This window comes from Denticeps clupeoides, chromosome 20, assembly GCF_900700375.1.
Source record: "Denticeps clupeoides chromosome 20, fDenClu1.1, whole genome shotgun sequence".
NCBI lineage: Eukaryota > Metazoa > Chordata > Actinopteri > Clupeiformes > Denticipitidae > Denticeps > Denticeps clupeoides.
In genome coordinates this window covers 6,587,763-6,612,567 of record NC_041726.1, presented here as the reverse complement: position 1 = coordinate 6,612,567, position 24,805 = coordinate 6,587,763, and the positions used below count along the sequence as shown (strand labels likewise).

Here is a 24,805-nt window from a genome sequence, read left to right as displayed (position 1 = left end):
CAAAGTCATTCTGCCCAATTAAAACAAGGTACCAAAAAAAGGAGGTTCAACTGTTTATTTAGATATGCATTTACATGCATATTATAAAGCAAGTTAGGAAACCAACATACAAATATCATCCGCTGTTCTGAACAAGTTAGAAATTAGACCTGGCACTAGGTTTTTGAGAAGTAGTAACACCAACAGAACAGGTAAAAGGACCAGAGTCCAGGAGGGAAGGGAGGAAAAAAAAAAAAAAAAACACACAAATCTGCAGCTTGTGTTTGACTTGAGCAGCACCAGAATGGCAAGGGAAGGGGGAGAAGCCCCCCCATAAAAAACTAAGAGAAAGAATGTGGTCCTGATCCACAAATGACCCCTGGGCTCAGACCTGGTTTAGGCTACATCAGGGGCTCCATCCTGGATTCCAATTCAGGCTCATGACATCAACAGATGCTGCTACTGATAGGATTCATCAAACTCGTCTGCCTTGGATCAGTCAGGTCTTTGAGAAACGAGACAGTTGACCCTTGCAGGAGAGTCATGGGTGAACAAAAAAAAAAAAAAAAAGAATTGAACCCACAGAGAGCTCTCAGGAGTTTTGGGGTGAACACGGTCAAGAGCCTGAGTGCTGTCTTTGGTAGATGTTCATGCAGTCCCCGGTTCACTAGTGTTTGCAAAAAAAAAAAAAAAGGCCAGTGGAGACTGAGGGACATCCGGAATGGAGCTCTTCTCACCTCATTCTTTCTCTTAACTTATTTAAAAAGACACAAACAAGGAGGTAAACAGATTTTTTTTTTTTTTTTTTTTTAAAGGCACCATGAGTCAACGGAAGTTGAAAAATGAAATTGTGAGAAGTTTTCTGTTTTAAACAACCTGAACATGCCATTGTGTGTGTGTGTCTTTTTTTAATTTTAATAACTATATTTTTATACCTAGGCATTTGCTATTCTTACAGGCTGTTATGAAGTAAAAAAAAAAAAAAGAAAAAGAACTTGTAATGTGACTGCTCAACACTGGACTTTTGGTTAATTCGAGGGTTGCCGATGATGCTGCTGGCACTAGCCAGCACCTCACCAGCATCAACTCCACACCTATGGCCCTGAACAGGGCTTAAACTAATTACAACCTTTCCCAAAATGGAAAAAAAACAACAGCGAGAAGGAAAGGGAGAAAAACACTGAACAAATATTTTCAACAAAAAAGTAATAATTTATAGAGAAATCAATGTAACTAAAATAAAAAGAAGCCTGTGATTGCCTGGTCCCTCTTGCTGAAGCACTGTGCGGACATGCTTCACAATTCTTGTGCTGTGGCGGACGTCACTGGAACCGAGGTCAAGTAGAACCCTCTGACCACAGATAGAACGTAAATAACGTCAAATAAAAACGTCACAGCAACCGCCCATAAAAACTGAGGCATGAATGACCTGCAGCTACATAAATCATTCAAACTGTACCCGTCCTCCTACATTCATTCATCTGTTGCTCTTCACAAAGCTCTCCGCCGAGCACAAGTCTACCTGTGGGAGGAGTCACCCCGACAAGGCCAAGGCGGCGTGACCCACGTCCAGATGATTCTTCAGCATTTCTGGATCAACAGCTCCAGAGATGTGATGAACCCTCTAGACCCGTGGCAGGGTTCTCCTCTCGCCACCCATCTGACAGCCCTTCACTGTCCTGCAACCACGTAAAAGCTGACATTCCTTCATCAACATTCGCATTTCAACAGCAATCATAGGGAGAAAAAAAAAAAAACACAATTGCAAAAACAAACCAAAAATATATAGATATTTTTTCAGTTTTATTTTTGAAACCTTAAAGTCAAGTGTGCAATCCTTTCGAAATAAGAAGTGGGCGTGAGGTTAGCTTTGAAAGCTAGTATTTGGGTTAGGCTGCTCCCAGCTGGGGGTTTAGATGTCAGTCTGGATGCAGGGGTTTCTGGGTACGCCGGGGACGTGGAGGTGGTTGTTGTTGTGCTCTTTCTGCGAGCTCTCCGCTCCGCTCAAGTCCAGCTCGGCCGTGCGAGCCGCGCCCGCGGCCTCCTTGGCGATGTAGTGACGCGTTCCTCCCGCCTTTGCCGGTGACGAGGGTGACGGTGGGGCCGCTGTGGCGCCGGAGCAGTCTGGTCGGTCATGCTCCGCCTCGGGGAGGGGGCTGTCCGCGCCGGTGCTGTGGTTGGAGGAGCGGGTGGCGAGGGCCTCGGGGGCGCAGCAGGGCGGCCGGCACCCCTCCAGGTCGGAGCAGCTGAACTCGGAGAAGTGGCTAGAGTGGGAGTCGGCCACCGACGGCAGGCTGCCGCTGAGCGAGGGCGAGTCGAACTCACTGGAGTTGGTGCTGCGCTGCTCCAGTAGCTTGGCGTCCATGTCCTCGCGCGTGTCGTTGATCTTGGTGCCTCCGCCCTTCTTGTGCAACTTGCTCTTCTTCCCTGAGGAGGATGAGGAGGACGAGGGTTCCTTGCCCCAGTGGGACGAGCTACATTTGCCCTCATGGGGACACCCGGAGGAACACATGCCCCCTCCTCCGCGGCCACCTGTGCTGCCGTCGTCCATGCTGCTGCCACCGCTGTGGTGCCGTAATTTGCAGAGTTTTGACTCCAGATCAACCTGCACCTCCATACCGCTTCCATCTCTAAAACAGAAAATGGCAGTTGTGAGCGTTGGCCCTGGTCCATAAATCTGATTGGCCAAGCACTGCTCAAAACTGTGCACCTTTGACAGCATATTGCCATTTCTGTGTGTTGCCAAGCAACAACCACCTGTTACTGTACTCTCATGGCTCGTAGCTACAGACAACAATTTGAGAGTCCTCTCATGCCAGCAGAGGGAGCCTGAGTACCACAGTTGGGGAACCAAATAATCAATAAAGGAGTCAATCAAATGTGAAAAAATTTGATTGATTCAGTACAGTACAAAAGGTGTACAGAAAAGGTCTAACAATTACTCTGATAAATAATTTAGCCCTGCACCCAGTTACATTTTTGGTTTTAGAACCCATTCCTACTTAAAGCTTGACTGGACCGTGCACAAACATGATGTGTCTGTACCCTCTGGCTGTACTGTACTATATCGAGGTCCAACTGCCAGAACCTCCTAATTATGATTGATGAACTCATTACCACGCATGTAGTTATTCATAGGGCAGCATGCATATGACTGGCATCACAGATTAATGTGCTGCATGGTGGACTAGTGTCAGTTAAACGAATGCAAAACCAGTGAAGCTGAGTGAATACGATACCTGTCCAGAGGAATGTAGGCGTTGAGGATGGATCCAGCCATTGCTTTGGTACTAGCGTTGTCACTGATTGTCCCCAGGCTAACCGTGCCAGATTCTCCGCTCAGGCTGCAGCGTTCTTTCTGCACATCTGCCTGTACCTCCAACCTAGAATCACAATCACGCAAAAAAACATTTAAACTGCAAATATACACACGAAGTGAAAGTGATTAGTTGTCACATGTGACAGCACAGCATCCAGTGCGCACAGTGAAATGTGGTCTCTGGATTTAACCCATCCCCTTGGTTAGCAGTGGACAGCCACGACAGGCGCCCGGGGAATGGTGTTTGGGGACGGTGCCTTGCTCGGTGGCACCTTGGCGGATCGGGATTCGAACCGGCCGCTTCCTTAACTGCTAGGCCACCACATTATGCCATTAAACATAGTCTTACCTGTTAAAGCAGTTGACCATGGCACTGCCAGACAGGCTGCCGGTGATGCTCGCCCCCGCGAGGGCCATGGTGCTGGCGTTCTCGCTCAGGTTATCTCGCATGGCACCAATACGCTCCATGTGGCTCCCGCTGGCGCTCAGGCTTCCCGTCAGCCCGCCCACACTGCCCTCGCCGATGCTGGGGTTGTGCCGCGTCTCCGCCACTGAGGTCGTATCTGAGGGGACATTAAGGGCGATGTGGGTGAGTTTCTCAATGCTTCCAAAAAGGTATTTGGTGACTGTAGCAGGGAGGTAGGAACACACTTGCTGATGAACCAGAAGACCACAAAGTCCCAGGTTCAAACCCCACTTACTACCACTATGTCCCTGAGCAAGACACTTAACCCTGAGTGTCTGCAGGGGGACTGTCCCTTTACTTTATTTTGCAGACGCTTTTATCCAAAGCAACTTACAAGAGGAGATACTGAACTAGTAGGAAAAAAAAAAAAAGTCACCTTTATTGCTTTTTAACCCTGTAACTACTGGTTGCAAGTTGCTCTGGATAAGGGCGTCTGATAAACTGACAACCGTGTAGATCCATAGCCAATCCATAAATCATAACTCCACTCTCAGAAATAATGAACCCAATACTACTGTGTACCTATTAAAAACACAGTTAGTTCATTTACACATGACTAGTTTAACCTTCATGCTAAAAGCCCCATTTTTAAAGATGTGCTCAAGAGAGTCTTACTGTGTAGAGGTAAAAAGGGTTTATTGAAAATAGAATGGAATCTATTTATCAATATGTGAAAAATTACCATAGGATTATAGACTGAAATGTTCACAAACTGTGAGGGTTTAAGGAGAAAACAATAGATATTACAATCAAAAGGATTTTTGCAATCGCCATGACGAAAGTTGAAGGGGAGAGATAAGGACAGCAGAGCTGCTGACCACCCTGTTGGCCCTAGTTGCTAATCTAGGATCAGGCTCGCTCTGCGTGAGCGCTGACCTCATTTGTGATAACTCACAGGGCAAAACTGATCCCAGATAAGCCACGTACACAGAGGCGTCTGACCATCAGACTCCGGTCTTCGTCCCAAGAGCTTGACGCACAAGCGGCGATTAAAAAAACCGACGTGAGGGCGTTACTCAGAGTGCTGAGTCAGGGCTGACCTCAGGGCTCAGCCCGCTGTACCAGCCTGCTTGCTGTGACATAGTGAACCTTACCAGTTGCCGTCGCCCCGCTGCCGACGTTCATGTCGTTCTCATCATCAAACTCTATGCGGACGCCTTTCCCGTTTCCCGCGGACACTCCGCATCCGCCACTGCGGCACAAGGAGATGGGCACCACGCCGTAAACGTACGCCAGCATAATAGGCACTCCGATTCCTGGGAAAAATGACAATCTTTCCTAAATTCTGCATAATCTCACAATGTGAAAGTCTGCTTTGAATGTGGTAGTAAGATCAACAACTGGTTTATGTGAATAAATGTAGTTTAATTTGTATTTTCAACCATACTACCAATAATTATAAATCAGGGTTTATACAGATGTTTACAACAGAAGCAGCTGTAGAAAAAAAAAAAACAATTTTTTAATCTGTCAAATTTACAAAAAGTAAATTTATGACAACCCTAAAAAGCTTAACATAAATGACAGTGTTTCTTCCTCCATATTTGCACAGTCTGAGCCAGTGTAAAATGGACCCAATCAGGATGACTGACTCGTGACTTTTAAAAGGAGGCACTGGAACACGGAAGCAACCATAGACCTGAGCGAGATGTAGCCGTAAACCTGTTTTTGCGCAGTCATTTAAATTTGTGTGTCAATCCAATTTAAATGACCTGACTATGTTTATTTCGTATAGTGGAAAACGGTTCAAATTCCATGACTTTTCCAGGTTTTTAACGACCATGAAAAGAAGAAACAAAAAAAACGTGTGTGTGTTTTTTGGGTTTTTTTTTCTCACCAACAGTTACTGCTGCCACCACAGGCGAAACAATGACAGACAGAGTCACACCACCCGCAATCACCAGATTCCTCTTGTGCTTGGAAACGTCCTTCCCTTCATAGCGATTGTGAATCTGAAACGAAGAAAGAAACGTGTTCACAAGTCTCTTCTGGCAAAACAAAGTCACTCCCCAGATCTGGAGTGATGCCAGTTTCACCCAAGAACTTGACGCCTCTAAATCATCTAAACCCGGTGCCCTTATCTCATAACCACTAACATGACAGAACACGTTGAGCAAAACTAAACATTTTAAAGCCACCTTTTACCTTGCTTCAATGCAAGACTGTTTTACAGTTAATCAAACTTTTAATTAGTAAGAGTCATCCTGAATATCATCCTCACCTTTCTCCCTACATACACCGGAATCCCAATGATCATGGCAGGGATAGCAATGCCAGCGATGAGCGCGATGCCCACGGGGGCGCCCACCAGAGTGCCCAGCTGCCACAGGATCTTTTTCTTGCGGCTCCAGGGCTTCTTCCCCCAGAACGTGCAGCCTGACGGGCTGCGGAACGGGAAACTGTGGTTAGAGACTACACACACGTCACCAAGACCCAGTTCTGGGCAGGAATGTTCTCGGAAGCATGGTTTGTGGAGATGTGCAGATAAGGGTCTACGCACACTACCGGCCTTGTGGGTTTGGTTGCCCCACTTCTCACCTCAGGTAATGCAGATCTGAGATCTCCTTCATACACAGCCAGCAGAACTCGCAGCCGCACACGGCGCAGGTCATGTGATTACAGCTCCCGTCGTTCATCTTGATGATGTAGGCGGCACATCGCGGACAAGGCTTGATGTCATCTGCTGTGGAACAGATGTTAATCACAAATCGCCACGCCTGCGTACAGAGGATGAATGCGCGCCCACGTGACTGGGCGTATGGCGGTTACCTGCAGCCCCGCTCTCCTGGCTGTAGCTGAGCGAGGACGAGCGGAAGGGGCGGAGCCTCAGGCTCTGGGCTCGCTGCTGCCGGGCAGCGTCGCAGGTTTGGTTGGGGTGCCAGAGCTGCTTGCAGTGGTAGCAGAACTCTGTGCCGCAGCCCTCCCGGCCGCAGGTGATCTTGGGGCAGCTGGCGCAGCCAAAGGCGATGACTGCATATCTACAGGGAGACACACATTTACGGCACTTATCAGACGCCCTTATCCAGAGCGACTTACGATCAGTAGTTACAGGGACAGTCCCCCCCTGGAGACACTCAGGGTTAAGTGTCTTGCTCAGTTTATGAAGAATGTGTGTGCGTTTAACTACAAAAGTGATCACGCCCAGTCATCTCACCACCGTATTGGGCCGTGGACGTGATGAACACCAGCTCATTTCCTGACTCAATCGTCCAGACCAGCCATTCACCTGATAAACAGCAACGTCCAGACCCGAATGGCTACTAAGACACGTTAATTGCAGTAGAGAGAATAGTAGAGGCTCTGCAGCGCATGCAGTCACAGCACCATTCTCGGTCCAGCTCACTCAGAGACGTTACTGCTGTTAAATGTATTTTTTTTTTTGCATATTACCATGGAATGCAGTACTCCAAACTGCAGCAATTACTTTCACATTACCCATGACTGCATCAGCCAAGCCGTTTTATTCACCAACAAAAAAACGTAGAGAATAAAGCCGCAATAAAACAGGCTGCTGAAACCGTGGTGTGTACATAGACACTCGACCGATGCAACGGCAGGAAACGCTTCACAGCCCTACAGCTATCATGCAGCCCTCAGATCACCACGAATCTGCATACAGTATTATGGAGTATTATAATAAAATAATACAGCAGTGTGTGGAGCAAATTGTAGCTGATAAATCCCCTCCCTGCGCCAGAGCCAAACCGGACTGTTCATCTCATGGGGAAGGACTTCACAGTCCGCCCCACCACGCCCTGAAACAAACAGACGCAATAGATGGCAAAAGGGTGTGAGGTGAGGCCTGCTTCTGCTATGAATAATAGCAGTCTATTATGATCATTACATTGAATGACCCCAGAGATTACGGGAAAGCATTCAGAATTGTTGGGGTGTGTGTGTGTGTGTATTTTTATACATATACATATAAATATATATATATATATATATACACACACACACACACACACACACACACACGTTTAGTATGCAACATTTATGGACGGTTACCTTATTGTAATATAAAATGAATTTTAAAAGGATAAATCAATAATGAACTAATTTGGTGAATTCTACAGCTGATCGATTTCATGTAATGTCATGAAGAAAATGTCATTTCGGATGTAAATATAATGGAATTTATATTTTACAGCATAACATGCCATATTAAATTACAGCACACTCTCACGGGGTGTGGGGAAATCAATTTAAACAGCAGCCATTCACTACAAACCCAAAAAGAGTGGAGGGGGTAGAAGAAGAAAGAAATAAAAAAAGGTCAGTGGCCAACCCACACATAGTTTGATGAAAGGGCCACTATTCAAGCTGACAGCGTCAGGCCGATAAAACGCTGATGACAGCAGGCCGAGCTGAACCGCGCCGCCTCAATGTCAATCTCGGCCTCGCGCCCCGCAGTGCACAAAGCTCTGCGTCGTGAACAGAGAGATCGCAACACTCCAGCAGTGACAACAGATCTGAGGACACAAGGGCTGCTAACGGGTTAGGCGTCACAATCCTGATATTCCAAACTTGATCCTGATACTAAGGATGGTACTCAATACTATAGGGGAAGTAAAAACAAAACAAAATTCTTAAAATTTAAAATAAATAAAAGTGAAAGTGATGTGATACACAGCAGCACAGCACACGGTGCACACAGTGAAATTTGTCCTCTGCATTTAACCCATCACCCTGAGTGAGCAGTGGGCAGCCATGACAGGCGCCCGGGGAGCAGTGGGTGGGGACAGCGCTTTACTCAGTGGCACCTTGACATATTCGGGATTCGAACCGGCAACCTTCTGATTATGGGGCTGCTTCCTTAACCCCTAGGGTCAGAATGAATGAATAAATAAATCCAGACAAATAAATGAATAAATTAAATGTTTTTGAGTAAAAAAAAAAAAAAAAAGCTCTTTGCTTCTAATGCTGCAGAAGTAAAAATATATATATGTGTTGCTTTTTAAAAAAAACACCTGATGACAGCAGCTAAGACTTGCAAGTAAAATTCCAATTTTATTAAGAAGTCAACATTTAGCAAAACAAAATTACTACGTGCCTTTGCAACGCGACACGACCTGACCCGCTAATGCTAAAAACTGAGCCCGAACCAGACCCAAAATACTTCCAGAAAGTGTTCTTACTTTTACACTTTATAGCAAGCTTGGTGTATCTCACGTAAATGTTGGGTCCTCCGGGGAGCCGAGGGAGGGGCTGCCCGCTGCAATGCCTGTTGAAAATTGTTGTAATCTGCCAGTGATTGCCGTAAAAAAATAAAAACGGCAGTTGCGACGTGTGGGATTAGACCCACTGGGAAATTATAAACCCCTCCACTCTCTATTCAGTGAGCCGCCCTAGTCAACGACTCACACAATTATGACATCATCGCCCTGACCTCCAGGACTGAGAGGTCCCAGGACACTTGCCGCATTTCTGAGACCAGACATGGTCTCATGAAACAACGGGTCCGAAATAGATCTGTGAGGAAGCCGTTGAAAAAGGGCTTTTTTTTCCACAGTACTGCGTGTTCCCAAGAACAAGCCATATCACACTCACTTCCTTCAGCATTACTACGAGACCGATAAGGACGTTTCAAACCAGAACCAAAAGCTCCGGCAACAGGTTTGTCAGCAGAGACTCAGTAAGGGCACCGCGCCTGGGAAAGAATGCAGAAGAACTGCTTGTCCCACAAAGAAGTATGTTGCACCCTCTAAAAGTGCTTGTTCACAATCATGAGGAGAGAGGGGAAAAACCCAATGAGAGCAAAAGGAATGAAAGAAGTGTGAAATGAAGTGATGGTCACACAGTGAAATTTGTCCTCTGCATTTAACCCTTGGTGAGCAGCCATGACAGGCGCCCGGGGAGCAGTGTGTGGGGACGGTGCTTTGCTCAGTGGCAGCTCAGTGGCACCTTGGCGGATCAGGATTCGAACCGGCAACCTTCCGATTACGGGGCAGTTTCCTTAACCGATAGGCCACCACTGCCCCCAGACATGTACTAGAAATGGGATTTATTTCGTAAGATTCAGAATCAATGAACAGAAAAAGTTATTTAATTAAATTGTGTAATAATCCAGTATAATCCATATCAGATCTATTGGCCGTACAGGTTATATTACAATATATTGCTGTTACGTTATTACACTACTTTATTTACATTTACAGCATTTATCAGACGCCCTTATCCAGAGCGACTTACAATCAGTTACAGGGACAGTCCCCCTGGAGCAACTTAGGGTTAAGTGTCTTGCTCAGGGACACAATGGTAGTAAGTGGGATTTGAACCTGGGACTTCTGGTTCACAGGCGAGTGTGTTACCCACTAGGCTACTACCACCCTCTATTTAGCAGACGCTTTTATCCAAAGCGACTTACAAGAGGAAGACACCAGCAATTCTCGTTCGATTTCTATAGAATATTGAATTTACAAACTAAGAGCCCTGATAAGGCTCAAACTTGTCAGTGAAGAGCATGCTCAGAGATTGTTGGGTGCTAGACGAAGAAAAATTATAATGTATTTAAACATTTTTGTATTGTTTGTGCAATTTGTACGCATGTGCGTGTGTAAGTGTTAGATTTGTCTGTAATATTTTTTGAACAAGAGGGTTTTCACCTGCTTTTTAAAAGTGGTGATAGTCTCGGCTAGTCGTGTGGAGGAGGCCAGGGACAACAACGGAGAACTGAGATGATTGGAATCGGAGACCTCATGAAGAAGGAATTTTTAGTCTCCTTTCGTTTGCTGATCTGAGAGGGCGTGCAGGGGTGTAGGTAGGTAGTAGTGTGTTGATGTAGGAGGGCGCAGTTCCATTTACAGCCCTGTAGGCAGCATCAAGGATTTGAACTCAATGCGAGCAGCTACCGGGAGCCAGTGGAGGGAGGTAAGAAGAGGGCCACACTAGTGGCCCAGTTTTAAAAGAACTGCAAATAATTATCCAAACAATGCTTTACTCACCCACAGTCAGGGGCGGGGCACCAGCGGCAATCGGGGTCAGCCACCAGCCAGCGGCGCAGCATGAACTCCTCGTACTTCTCCATGAGGGCGTGGTCGCCCAGAATCATGCGTATGTCGTGGGGGTTGAAGCGCTCCGAGCACTCGGGGCAGCTTATGTTGACGCGGCTCTCCGAGATTTCGATGCGCAGGTACTGGCGCAGGCAGTCGGCACACGAGCGGTGGTGGCACGTCATGATGTCGGGGAAGCACTCGCGGGCGTGGCGCAACAGGCACAGTGGGCATTCCAGCATTTCCGAGGGGGACGCGGCGGCGGCGGCCGCCCCCTCCGCGGGCGAGGCGGAGGAGCATGAAGCCACGCCCGGTGCGGACAGGGACGAGTCCTGCGGGCCCGCCTCCGAGTGGACGCTGTCTATGCTGGCGATGCCATCCACACCCCCAGCCTGCAGGGCACGGGACTTGCGCTTGGGGTCGCGGCGGCGGCGGAACAGTGACCGCAGCGACAGCCGCCGCTTCTTGGGCGTCTTCCGGGCGGACGGGAGGCTGACCGAAGACGCAGCCGAGTGGAGGTCCCGCTCCGAGCCGCTCAGCATCTGCTGCTGGTGCTGCAGGCTCATTTCCGCAGATGCGAAGCCACCACCAGACTGGGCCACATTGAGAGGGAGGGCGGGGGGGGTGGTGATGGAGGAGGATGAAGAGGAGCGAGGGGACAGGGTTTTCAATGGAGAGCGCAGCACGTTAAGACATGGCGGCGGTCCCTGGCCCAGTCGCTCTCCAACTTGGCCCTTCTGCGGTGGAGCCGAAGGGGTGGGGTTCGGGTCGGGAGAAGGTGGACGATTGCTGGGTTCTGTGAGGAAAAACACACAAAAAAGGCAAAAGTCAAAAAGCCATTTTAAAAACAGTCATAAAACAACTGGTTGCATTATAATAAAGGCATTTGAATACAGTGGTTTGTAGAAACACGCCCTCATTTACCATCACTCCCGCGTGCAGGGCGTGAAAGCCGCGTCACCGGACTATTTACCTTTGAAAAGGTCGACATTCTTGAGGATGAGTCAGACACAGACCAACATCCTCACACTCTCGTATAAACCAGAAGACCCAGGTGCTGACTTACTAGCAATGTGTCCCTGAACAACACACTTAACTGACTGAGCGCTTAAATACATTCAAATGCAAAGACAAAAGAGTTAAACGTGAGTTCTGAGTTGCGTCGTTTTTTTTACATTATATAATATCACAATATATCGACATAACCATATTGTGAAGTGTCGTTTCGTGAGATCCTCGCCAATACACAGCCCTGCCTGTAACTACTGATTGTAAGATTTGATTTAAAAAAAAAAAAAATTTTAAATCCAGTAAAATAAGATTCACTTAGCAAAGTGTCCACAGACGTTGCCCTGACAAAACAGGTACAATTTGTATTTAGCCACAAGTTGGTGTGATCTTATAGTCATTAATCACTTGTTTTGCAGGAAGTTTGCATTTCCCATCTAGGAAATGTCAGAAATATGCTTAGATAATTCCTATGGTTTGAAAAATATAGCTTCGGAACAAGCCCATTTTCAAATTGGGATTTGGGCAACAAACAGCTTGACCCCTTCCAGGCCAATCAGGCGTGTGCATATCGATGGCGAGGGTCCAGAAGTCCCGCAGAAACAGTTTGTGGAGCAAATTAACATGTTTGTCATAACTCCCCTTCTCCCACAGCCTGACAACGAGCATCCGAGATACCATCAAGGCGATCCTACGACATTAATCATTCGCAAAGACCAGTTGTGGGGTGGAGGGAGGAGACAACCGAGGGAACGGCAGCGACACAGAGAAACCATATAAAATATTTTTCCCCAGGCAAACAAGCAACATGACTTTATCCACTTTTTTAAATCTCAGAATATGCAGTTCAATGAAACAGTTGACAAACAAAGTCTCTAGAGGACACACGCTCGCGCGCACACACACAGGTCGGAGGAAAATTCCACTAGCAAAGACACCGCCAGAAGTGCAGTAAAGCAACACCGGCCCGGGAGCCTGAATGGGATAGAAAGGGGTTAAAATAAATAAATAAATAAAAATTTATGCGTAAAGTGTTTTTGTTTTTTTTTTTTTTTTACAAAATTCACTGGTTCAAATGTGGCTGCACACGCACAGCTACAGCGGACGAGAGGAGGAAGGAAGCATTCGCCGTCAACAAACGAACCCATTGTCTGCCTCAGTCGAGCTGCAGTAAACCAGTTAGAAGCTGAACCAGTCAGAGTTCTCCTCAATAGGGCTGGTTGGCAGGATTTTTCCATTCGAAACCTCTCAGGCAAATGGTTCGTCTAGGTAAATAAAAGTAAAGTGTGTGTGTGTGTGTGTGTGTGTGTGTGTGTGTGTGTTTGGCCCAGCTGGGTCCTCTCACACCCACAGGTCAAAACACACGGGAACGTTGACTTGCAGAGGGGGAACAGACACCATTAAAACCAGCTCTCACAAGCAGTCAGTTTCAGACATACGGAGCCCTACTTTCAAGGCAATATAATAAATATGGCTTGCGGCGCAGGTTTTCTTCATCTCGGAGATGGGGAACTCCACACCAAGCCATCATTTCTGTCCCGCACAAGACAACTCAGCGAAAACGGCCAATCTGGCAACGCCGAGTGCAAGGTCCCGCCATCCCTCGTGCCAACCGCAGAAGTCACAAACTCCGTCTGTGTTACAGTCACCTCAGGACCGCACCAGATTCCGAAACCAAACATGCAATAGAATAACCGCCAAAAGCCATATTTGTCCAACACCAATGAGTATCATTGCTTCCACTCCACAACGAGCCTTTTACTGTAGTACATGTTCCCCGTACCCATTGAACGACTGTAAATATTTCAGAAACTTTTGATAAATTAGGATGCATGTCGTGAGTCAGCTGCTACCTTGCTGTGAAAGTATAAATACGGAGCGCTTGAGCCAGTGCTCACGTACTCCCCGTCTTATCAGCTAGAAAACATGCCTGAGACACAGAGGGACGCGCAGCATTAATGTTGGCCTGCGAGGGGAAGGGAAGGGTTTGTTAAGACAAAGATAAAAGATGTGGAGATAGAGCAAAGGCTGACGGGGACAGAAGCAGAGGACAGTTGAGACCGCGTTCTGCGATGACGTACCACACGTTGTCCAAAAAGAAAAATGTGCAGCAAATGTGTGTTAATGCTGGATTTTCCGAATCCAACATCTTTATAACCAATACAGAAAAACTAGCGCTACCGCTGTAAAACTATGTGATTATAATGCGGTGTGGACAAAAACAATATTTTTGGAAGTTACTGAAAAACATCCAAAAATATAGTTAAGAGATTTAAAGGTTAAATGCACATGGCTTCTGTGAGCACTCAGTTCAGCGAGTTATAAAGATGAATAGCATGGACACACACACACACACACACCATGGGGCAGTGGTGGCCTAGCGGTTAAGGAACCGGCCCCGTAATCAGAAGGTTGCCGGTTCGAATCCCGATCCGCCAAGGTGCCACTGAGGTGCCACTGAGCAAAGCATCGTCCCCACACACTGCTCCCCGGGCGCCGGTCATGGCTGCCCACTGCTCACTCAGGGTGATGGGTTAAATGCAGAGGACAAATTTCACTGTGTGCACTGTGTGCTGTGCTGCTGTGTATCACATGTGACAATCACTTCACTTTCTTTTCACTTTCTTTCAGACTAATATTCTCAGCATTTTGATGCTTAGACTGCAGAAATGAAGGTCAGACAGACTACTTAACACTAACACACGCATATTGGAGAAATAAAAAAAATTCTAAAAACTAACACACACACTACCTCATTACCAATTGCTTTTATTTTAGATTTTGATAAAGTACGAACAATAAAAAGGATCCATTATTCCCTTCCAGCACCTGTTGCATTGTGGTGAAATAACATTTGATAACGGGCCACAACGAAAGCCTTCATTTTCTTTTCATTTTGACGTGTCACATTTGATCCAGTTACCAGTTATAATCCAGTTTTGCCATCAACATCATGTCTTCCAGCAGTAAAAGATACCTGCGGGCTGTAAACTGTAGAACCGGTAACGTGATCTGCAGGAAACCTATAGAGGTGTATTTAACTGGATTTACACGGGGCTGCTTATGCACCCGACAGTTTCCATGTCCCACCGCAGCAGCAGCAGCATCGTGATCCCGCTTCACGCAAGCGGGAGGAAACGTCCACAGAGAACGCGTGCAGCAATACCAGCGCGTACAAAGCCGGGAGGACTTCTAAACGTCGGGCTCAGCTGGAGAGGAGAAGGCGGAGAGTCGAGTCTGTGAGCAAGCCTGTGAATGGGAAAAGCGTTCGGGATGGAGGTGGAAAAAACAGGCGTACAACATGACCTCCGCATACAGCTGCAGCAGATTCGGTTTCCGGAGACACTCTGTCCCCACACAGTAGCTGTAAATGTTTCATGGAGCCGTAAAACTCAGAAGCGTGACTAAAAGAGTACAACCGCCACCCCCCCCCCACACTAAAACTTTTTAAATGGTAACAAAGCCAAGAAACTTAGACACAGACTAGGGCTGGGTGATCAAAAGTGGTGCTGTGAGGGTTTGTGACCATTATATATTGAAAGTTAGTAAAGAGGGACTCACCCTCGCTACTACACTTAACAATAATGGAGGGTGGTAGTAGCCTAGTGGGTAACACACTCGCCTTTGAACCCGAAGGTTCAAATCCCACTTACAACCATTGTGTCCCTGAGCAGGACACTTAACCTTGAGAGTCTCCAGGGGGGGACTGTCCCTGTAACTACTGATTGTAAGTCACTCTGGATAAGGCGGTCTGATAAATACTGCTGTAAATGTAAATGCCGTAGAAACACGGACACTTATTTCAATGCTTTCACGTTACAGAAATACCAAACACAGACCTTTTTTTTTTTTCCCAACAAATGCTGACATGTTCACATGCTTTGTGTTTTTGGTCCACGCTGACCCATACAGACAGCCCCCTCCAGATCAGGAGAACAGGAAATGACATCAGACAACAGGCATAGCAGCAGTCTTGTAGCCCATTTAGCACAGAGGTCATTCTCTGGGTTCCTGGCATTGCTGTGTGCGTGTGTGTATGTGTGTGTGTGTGTGTGTGTGTGTGTGTGTGTTTAAAGCTGAATCTCGCTCGAGTTCCCACAACGCAGGCGAGCCGACTGCAGAGCGCTGCAGAGTTCCTGCCATTTGCTTAATAAAAGAGGAGGGGGGGGGGGGGACACAGTCTCAGCATGACAATGCAAGTTTCACCACCAAAACCCACAGCCTGGCCAGCTGCCACGCCCCTCGCCCCGGACAGGGCCAGACTCCCGGCTGATGTTCGGCTTGGCACCAGAATAGAATAGAAGCGGACCCAAGGCCACAACAATGAAGCGAGCAGAAAAACTAACAAGACGCTCGGTGCAAAGCAGGCGCCCATCAGGCGAACGTCAAAATAAACACGCGATAGGAAAAAAAAAAAAAAGAGAGTGACGACGGTGGACAAAACCAAAAGAGCGAGATATAAAAAGATTACCAAATCTCGCCAAGCGCAACATTTATCAACTTTGACCTCAGAATAGGGCCAGACACAGGCGACCCCAGCATGAACCCCCCCCCGACCACAATGTCCTTGGTCCACACACTTAACTGGCCGTTGCTCCAGGGAGACTGAATCTGTAATTATTACATGTAAGTGATGGGGGGGGGGGGATAATAATTAAACAGCAATCTGGTAAACAAGATCGAAACCATCAAGCATCACTGAGCCTGAATGGAAATGAAGATAACCAAATCAAGATCAAGATTTACGTGGAAACCGGCCAGCTGAACCTGGTAGCTGGTTCAGTCGAAACCATTTCAGTTCTCGGCTTTGCTTCCTCAACATTACACATCAAATGATGCAACCGGGGTGCGTTTACCAGTTACCAAAGCATGTCGGCACGTCGTGGCAACATTCGAGAAAGCGGCCCGATGGCGCGACACGTCAATGCTGAGAAGAGAAACGAACACACTCGAGCTGTAGGGGAGGAGGAGGAACTCGTTTTCACGCAGAAATGAGGAAACGTCAGGCTCCCATTCTCAGCATCGAGCCTTCTCACAAATGGCCAACACCGTAACGCGTGGTCACCCCGCCCGTTACGGTGCCGTGCGCGACACCCCGCCAGCGCGGGAGAAGAGCGTCACGTTTTAGCCTCTTACTGCACAGCACCGGCTGAAAGAAGATTCGTTCACAGATCTGAAAGATTAGCGCGCCAATGCCACCCCACTGATGCCCGCGGTTAGCTTAGGCCGTTCGGTGCGCCAACGTGGGCCCGGGTTAATCGAGTCCCTATTTTCAGCCCTTTTCTTAATCGTGCGAGGTAAAGAGCGGGGGCTTCAGCAGCGCCAGACACAACATCACGTGAAAAGTGCACTTGACTGGCGAAGCAGGAGTGCCGTCCATTTACATTTACGGCATTTATCAGTAGTTACAGGGACAGTCCCCCCCTGGAGCAACTTAGGGTTAAGTGTCTTGCTCAGGGACACAATGGTAGTAAGTGGGATTTGAACCTGGGTCTTCTGGTTCATAGACGAGTGTGTTACCCACTAGGCTACTACCACCCCGTCCGAGGACAAGGAAAGCGTGGTTCAAGGGGGACACGCTCGAGCACCACTCGCCTGAACTTCAGGCGTAACCACGACCTTCACGAGTCAGAGCGGTCACAGGGTGAAGTGTCCGAGGAAGAAAAGCCATTAAAATAACCGGTGCAACCGTAACAAGGAAGGAAAGAAAAACGAAATAAAAATCAGTGTTCAGCTCATAGATCGGGACAACGATTCGGACCGGTCACTGCTGCTCGTACAGAAAGACTGAGGCCGGTCTGGTTAAACAGTAACTGGGCGCCAGATAAGCTCTATAAACCGATCCAAACTAACAAAACGAATGATACGATGCACACGACACATACAAAACGGGGTCGACGGAGACCGAAATACGGGACACGGTCTTCAACATTCGGTCATCGGAGGGTTCCCCCAGCTTCACACTACGACTGCTCATAGTCACGCAGAGGCTGAATGTTTGGTCTGAAGGCTTATACGGCCATGGCGGCGACCCGTTTCCTAAACCTGACAGCAGAGACCGCAAGTCTGAGTAAAGGTTGACCCCCCCCCCCTTCCAAGACTAGTGCACCAGGCGCCATGGTAACAGTCACAACCACTACTTCCCAAATGACTCTCTGCTGAGAAATGAAAGCAAGAAATGACAAAACGAGTCCAAGGTGCTTTCAGGATGACACAACAAGGAAAACCTACTCTTGCAACACGAAAAGTACGTCACAAAATGATGCCAGATCAAATCGCAGGAAACGTGTTTCATATGAATATACAGGTGATTCGTAAAAAAAATGATGAGAAGAATAAACTGCGTATTTGAAGCACGTGGCTATCAAAATCTACATAAATTTGCACAACGTTGTGACGAGAGAGAGACGCATCGAACGAACCAGACAGGCACCGATCCCGCCGTTCGCCAACCGAACTGCAAAGTCGCCAGGCGCCCAAACACACCCAAAACAACCCGAGCAAGTAACCCAGAGCGCTGAACCAAGCACGACGGGTCTCGCCGCCCGGAGAAGAAAGACAAACATTTAAATAAAACCCCCACGAAGCCGGGTTTTATCTCACAGCAGACGCGACGACGGTCGTCTCACGGAACCGGTCCACCAGGACGCCGACTGCGTGTTATTTAGAGCCAAGCGGAGGAGCGCCAGAGCGCTTTATACCTAGTCTGTTTGTTAGCTGACGAAAACAAAGCAGGCGTTAGCGTTAGCTAACAGCGGTCTCCCCCCTCAGACGAAGGGGGCTACGGCGGAACAAACGCAGCCCAAAAACCCGCGTTTCCCGTCGACCTCGCCGGTTAAGTTAGTTGGTGAACCCGGCCGGCGTTCGGTCACCACGCTCTAGCCAGCAGGCGTTAGCCGACCACGGCGACAACAGCTCACCTTTCGAGTCATCCGCGTAGCAGCATTTCATTCCTGGGAGGACAAAAGAGGGCGAGCGCGAGGAAACGGCGAGGGGCTCCTTGGCGCGGAGATTTAATAATAAGAAGAAAAAGGCGAAGAGGACGGGCTGTTGTTTAGCCCTTAAAACTTGCGCCGTTCCGGCACCTCCCTGTCCCGTAGCCCTTCTGAATGTGAGTCACTGAAACCACCCTCCCCGGCTCCCGTTCCCGAACTAGCTTGCGCTCGCGGCTCCCCGACTCTCGCGAGACGGCGCGAGATCTCGCGGCACCCCGTGGTTGCCAGTGCTGATGCCGTGCCGTGTAAACGTTACATTCGTTTGTCAGGAAATGAAACACTTGGTACCTCACTGCCTTTGAACATTTATAAATCAGACAAGTAAAAGGCATTACCGTGGTTTACTTTAAGGCAAACTGTCCGAATTTCACATTTTCATTAATTAAATATGTATTAGCATCCTTGTTTCTACAGTACAAAACAGTATCTAAAAACCATGTAGACTTTTGGCATGTAACACTGACTTTGGCTGTGACCTACAACTGAGCAATGAAAGTTTTAACAAAAAAAGTTTGTAATCATATTATTTATTATATTCAAAATTCAAAATAATTGAAAGCATTAAAAAGATTTCTTAAGCAACGCACTAAACTTGCAAAACACAAGTTTATTCTCACTGTTAAATTTGATAATTATGACACTAACAGTCAACAGTCAGTTAAACAGGTTCAGCCTTTTCTTGTTTCATAATGGGCTGTAGCACCCTAGTGGGTAACACACTCACCTATGAACCAGAAGACCCAGGTTCAAATCCCACTTACTACCATTGTGTCCCTGAGCAAGACACTTAACCCTGAGTTGCTCCAGGGGGGGACTGTCCCTGTAACTACTAATTCTAAGGCATCTGATAAATGCTGTAAATGTAAATAATATTTGGTGGATCTAGTCCTCTGATCAAAAGCTATCTGGGGTTGAAGAATGGTTTCTGTTGTTGAAATATGAAATAATGGATAAACATTTCAAACTTTTTTTCCCCCAGAAGTTTATATACATCATAAAGTGCATTCACATCCCCAAATATGTTTCTGACATTTGTCAACAAAACTGAGGTAATCACTTATCATGTTATTTAATGCTCTTACAATGAATTAAATGATGAGACATTCAACATTTAAAATAATCTACAAATCTTTAGTGCCAGACGACACCATTTCAAACTTGGAGTCCATAGTTAACATTTGACATGTTGGAAGAAAGACAAACAGAACTGACAGTGATCGTTTGGCCCACGAAGCTCTGTGTCAGGGTTCACTGTACTTCACAGTTTACACCAAGCATGCCTTTAATGGTTTTTGGAGGTAATAAAGTCAAGAAAAAAACTATTTGTGAGTTTAAAGACTTTTACATTAACATTTTACATTCATAGCATTTGGCAGATGCCTTATCCTGAGCAACCTATATACATGCTTTAACATGCCTTGAAAGGAAGGTTTTTAGCTTGCATTAAAGATCTTTCATGAGTGAGCTGTTGGAACATCTAGTGGAAGTGAGGAGTCTAGATGAATGCTTTCCTGGTATCTTGAGAGATGGCGGCACCAGTGGAGCAGTGCTGGAGGATCGGAGAGGTCGAGGTGTAGGCTTTGTAGGCCAGCATCAGTATTTTGAATCTGATGCAGGGGCAGCTGCAGGAAGCCAGTGGAGGGAACGCAGCAGTGGAGGGGTGTGGGAGAATTTGGGATGGTTGAAGAGAAGTCCTGCTGCAGTGTTTCAGATTAGCTAGAGAGGACTTGACAGAGACCTGATTGAGAAATTGGATTTGATTGCCTGCATAGGGCATGCATAGGGAGACCCGAGGGAAGAGTTTCTCTATAAAAATATAGGATGCTAGGCAAGCAGCTGGGACCGAAGCTTTTTAATTGTGAAGAAACATTTGTTGGCTTAAACAGGGACTCAGTGCTCATCAGACAGCTTCACACATGGAAGTTTATTTCACAGCTGAATCCTGAACAGACCAATGGCGACGGCTCTGAATCCCCCATAGACCTGTAGCACCGCCAGAAAGTCAGCCTTATTCGGTAATGAGTTACCACGTGAGGACCCTGGCATGTTCAGACACACATGTGTACTCCAGAGCTCCTGCCAGCAAAATACTTCACAATAACATGTAATAGAGCCACGGCGACCAGTGTCCAAAGAACGTATACGCAGCATTGGTCACCGTGGCTCTATTACATGTTATTGTGAAGTATCCAAAGTATACGCAGCATAAAAAATTTAAGAATGAGCATAGCTATTATATTTCAGCAGGTACAGCTCACAGAGTAGAGAAATTGGAAGGAGCCAAACCAATGTGGCTGTTTAGGTTTTAAATACGTATGCATAATTTCACTATAATAAGTTTACAATGTCTGGGTCCACTCCCCCATTGCAATATAGGATTCATTTTTCTGATCAGGTAATGCTACATTCTGTTTTATACCCTGTTTTAAAACCTGTGTAATAGGTTAAAAAATTACATCTCGGAACAGTTGACATGTATGTGTCTGAGTCACTACAGAGCAGTCATGTGACACCAGGATTCCAGCTGCAGGGCGGATCCACTCGCTGTCAGAGCAGTCATGGAAAAAGGCCATCGGTGTTTCCATGTGGAAGAACACACAATGAACAACACACACAGCTAGAAGAGGGGAAGTGTCCCGCCGGATGGCATTGTGTATTTATGCACAGATCAGGTATGAAACGAGTTCGAGATTCTCAGGGGCTCGCTGTACGGACGGCATGTTCTCGCGAAGGAAACAATGTTGTTTTTAAGAGAACGGAGCCGTCTGGAGGCAAGTGTTAAACAATAGAAGATCACTCGACCCAGGGCTGCAGGGTCCACCTGCACGTGTGAAGTAATAACCCTCTTATAAACACCCCCAAATACACAGCCAGAGGAGCCTACTCAGTGACAGGATATTTCCCCCCAAAGTTCAGAACCAACAGACTTCAAGACTCTTTTGTCCCTCACACCACCAAACTGTTCAACTCCTCGTTGGGGCGAAGGGGGGGGGAACAGGAGGACGAGGAGGAGCAGAGGAACACAAACTGGACAATTAAACATTAATGACTGTGCAGTTAACCCATGCAATAATTATTCATTTTATCCCACCACTATTTATTATTACTCAGTGTGTCTGTGTGATTATAATTTTAATATTTCTTAGATCGCTTTATACATCATCTTATATTTCATGCCGGTGTACTGCTGGTAGAAGGGATTAAAAATATTTCTACATAGTTAAAAAAAAAAAAATAAAGTTGGGAAAGGCTAAGAAGCATTTTTAAGTTCTCAGCTTCATGCCTATGCCACAGCTATGTGGGGGTGAAGTTGAGGGAACTTAAAATGCTTTGCAGCTGGTTGCCATAAACTTTTTTTTTTTTTTTACCTATAAGGATCAGAATTATTTTTACTCAGCAACCCCAATAATCTGGACGTCAAAGGATTCTTACATTTTTCCTGATTTAGATATCAAGTCTCGGGGTGTCGGTTAAGGCCCATTGGCAAATGTCGATTGCCGTTGTGGGCTGAAATGAGCAGACGTGTGCATTCTGAAACCTGAACGCATTTGTTTGCATGTAACTGCTGAGCATCTCAAAAAAAAAAAACTCCTCCAAAACCATCTAAGATGCATTTAATGACGTGAGATGATGCTCCCACCATCTGGTCTTTATAAACCATCCCCAGAACGTCGGGTGAAACCGAGGTCACTGGTACAGCGAAAGCATCTCACAATCGTACTTCACGTTAACTTTGAATGTGAACACTGTCATTCTGCAGCCCCGGACTTTTGCACCGTTGTGTGCAGTAGTTCACGTGCCTGGTTACCTGCCCCCAACTTCACCAGAACTGACAAGGGATTAGATGAAAACTGACATGGTGGGAGTATTTACATTTTTTTTTTTTTTTTTTTTTAAGCAGGCAGATAAAAAGCATGGCCATACGAAGTCCAGAAAAATCTTCCTTTATAATCACTATTGAGCCAAACAAAAGGCTCACTGTTCACTTAGCGATCAGGTCACCGTGGCCCACATCGGCTCCTGCCCTAGATCTTTTGTCTGGGCTGCAGAATAACACGTACACCAGCCCAGACATGTAATACTGGTCTTTACGTGCTCCAAATTTAGAACATTACACGATACACAGAAACGTGCTCCAGACTTGTATCGTGATTGGTTGGGAGGTGTTACAGGACCGTGTCACTTTGACAGTCATTCTGTTTTTTTTTTTTTTTGGCCAAGATCATGACATGCGACACATCCGTACCTAACTTAGGTACGGATGTGGTGGTAGTAGCCTAGTGGGTAACACACTCGCCTATGAACCAGAAGACCCGGGTTCGAATCCCACTTACTACCATTGTGTCCCTGAGCAAGACACTTAACCCTAAATTGCTCCAGGGAGACTGTCCCTGTAACTACTGATTGTAAGTCGCTCTGGATAAGGGCGTCTGATAAATGCTGCAAATGTAGTAACCAAACCAAAAACTGCTCTTATTTTGTTACAGTGGTATCATGGGGTCTCTCTCGCTCATTAATGGCCATCGGCAGTACATTACCAGGGACAATTAATGGCATCATTCTTTCGATGGGACTTCGACAGGATGTATTCTATATATGCAACTAAATGCCAAATGCTGCCCCCTGTCAGCCTATTCGCAACATTACAAGCACCAGCCAGCAACCACGTTCAGGCTACAGAGTCAAGCAACAGACGAGGCAGGTGGTTTTCAGATTTTCAGGGACATGGAAGCACCGCAGAATTCGTTGTTAGACTACAAGACCAGAAGGAAGACAAATGGGCAATCTGTCGCTAGGCCCAGGCTCCTGTAAAAGTTTAAATAATTAAAAAAAAAAAAAAAAAAAACGTTTCTAATTTCTAAAAGGAGACCAATTTTAATGTTTTGAAGTATTCAACCACATTTTCCCATCGATGCAGTGTTTCATGGCTCCGGTCTGAGTGTTGAATATGAGTATGTATACCTTGCAGTAATTCCAGAATATACTAATTTGTGACATCGCAAACAAGAAACCAGTTTCTTATAAATGACTTCACTTTTCCAGGCCACTTGAAAGTGAAAGTGATTGTCATTGTGAAACACTGCAGCACAGCACCCGGTGACAGAACGAAATGTGTCCTCTGCTTTTAACCATCACCCTTGGTAAGCAGTGGGCAGCCATGACAGGCGCCCGGGGGAGCAGCGTGTGGGGACGGTGATTTGCTCAGTGGCTTCCTGGCAGACTGGGACTCGAATCGGCAACCTTCTGATTGCCTGGGGCCACTTCCTTAACCGCTAGGCCACCAGCAAATTCTTACCGATCCACAGATGTCTATAACAAGAAATGAAAGCACATTTCCAAGCAAGTCATAAAAAGGACTAAGCCTGACAGACGTTACAGCGAGAACTGAAGTTTATCTTAAAATAGATATTTTTGTTTCTCAAAAAAAAAAAAATTAATCTGAAGCAATTACCACATTCATTTAATATTTAACTCACACAGATGACAGGACCTTCAACTGAAGCTGTGGCTAAGAGATCTAGGTCAATCTTGGCTTACAGACAAAGGCATTAGTGTCATCATCAGCATTAAGCATGTGGCTTGGTAGTCAGGGGGCGAGTGAAATCTAGAAAACCGCAACACAATAAAACCTCACTGAGATGGCCTTTTTTTGGTTTAAATCGCAAGTTGAAATTTAGACCATTGTAGCCTTCGGACATCAAGAGAAAAGCTGCCACAGATAAAGAAGGAAGCGGAATGTATGCAAATAAAACAAGAGCATTTTAGATTCATTTTTATTAAGGTTTATTTCAAGCGAGCAAATTTTCAAAATTGAGAATTTTTCACAATGCCGTTCCATTGGCCACCCCCCAACTGCGAACCAATATCTAAGGCATTCACAAAGTAAAACGAATAAAATAAGGAATGCATTAATGATCATGTTCCCAAATTTATGGAATATTTTCAAACCCCAGATTTTTCATTTTTTATTACATTTTTTTATTGTACAATTTTTTTTGGTATATTTTTTGGTTTTATTATCAAGGTCTAGCGCTTACTTACTCCA

General features: G+C 46.3%; 1 protein-coding gene across 2 annotated transcripts; it reads right to left on the bottom strand.

The window, feature by feature from the left end:
• Positions 1-40: 40 nt before the first annotated feature.
• rnf19a (ring finger protein 19A, RBR E3 ubiquitin protein ligase) lies at positions 41-18,924 on the bottom strand. Of its 2 annotated transcripts, none has more exons than XM_028963834.1 (10): positions 18,685-18,924; positions 10,709-11,552; positions 6,534-6,742; positions 6,303-6,447; positions 5,986-6,148; positions 5,602-5,716; positions 4,859-5,020; positions 3,648-3,861; positions 3,219-3,362; positions 41-2,609 (listed from the first exon to the last, which is right to left on the bottom strand). In XM_028963834.1, exons 1-10 carry the CDS (start codon positions 18,713-18,715, stop codon positions 1,892-1,894), a joined length of 2,745 nt encoding a protein of 914 aa, XP_028819667.1. In that variant the 5' UTR covers positions 18,716-18,924; the 3' UTR covers positions 41-1,891. The 2 variants fall into 2 exon arrangements, with proteins under 2 accessions (XP_028819667.1, XP_028819668.1); XM_028963835.1 differs by having other exon boundaries at positions 6,303-6,444.
• Between the last annotated feature and the right edge of the window lie 5,881 nt (positions 18,925-24,805).

What these genes read in the sequence shown, in the direction of transcription:
- rnf19a (XM_028963834.1), bottom strand. Translation starts at nt 18,715, where the DNA reads ATGAAATGCTGCTACGCGGATGACTCGAAAG. An exon ending in TGCCCCGCCCCTGACTGTGG is followed by an intron (nt 6,743 to 10,708) that starts GTGAGTAAAGCA and finishes GTCTCCCTGTAG; the next exon opens with ATATGCAGTCATCGCCTTTG. An exon ending in ATGGTCAACTGCTTTAACAG is followed by an intron (nt 3,363 to 3,647) that starts GTAAGACTATGT and finishes TTGTGATTCTAG; the next exon opens with GTTGGAGGTACAGGCAGATG.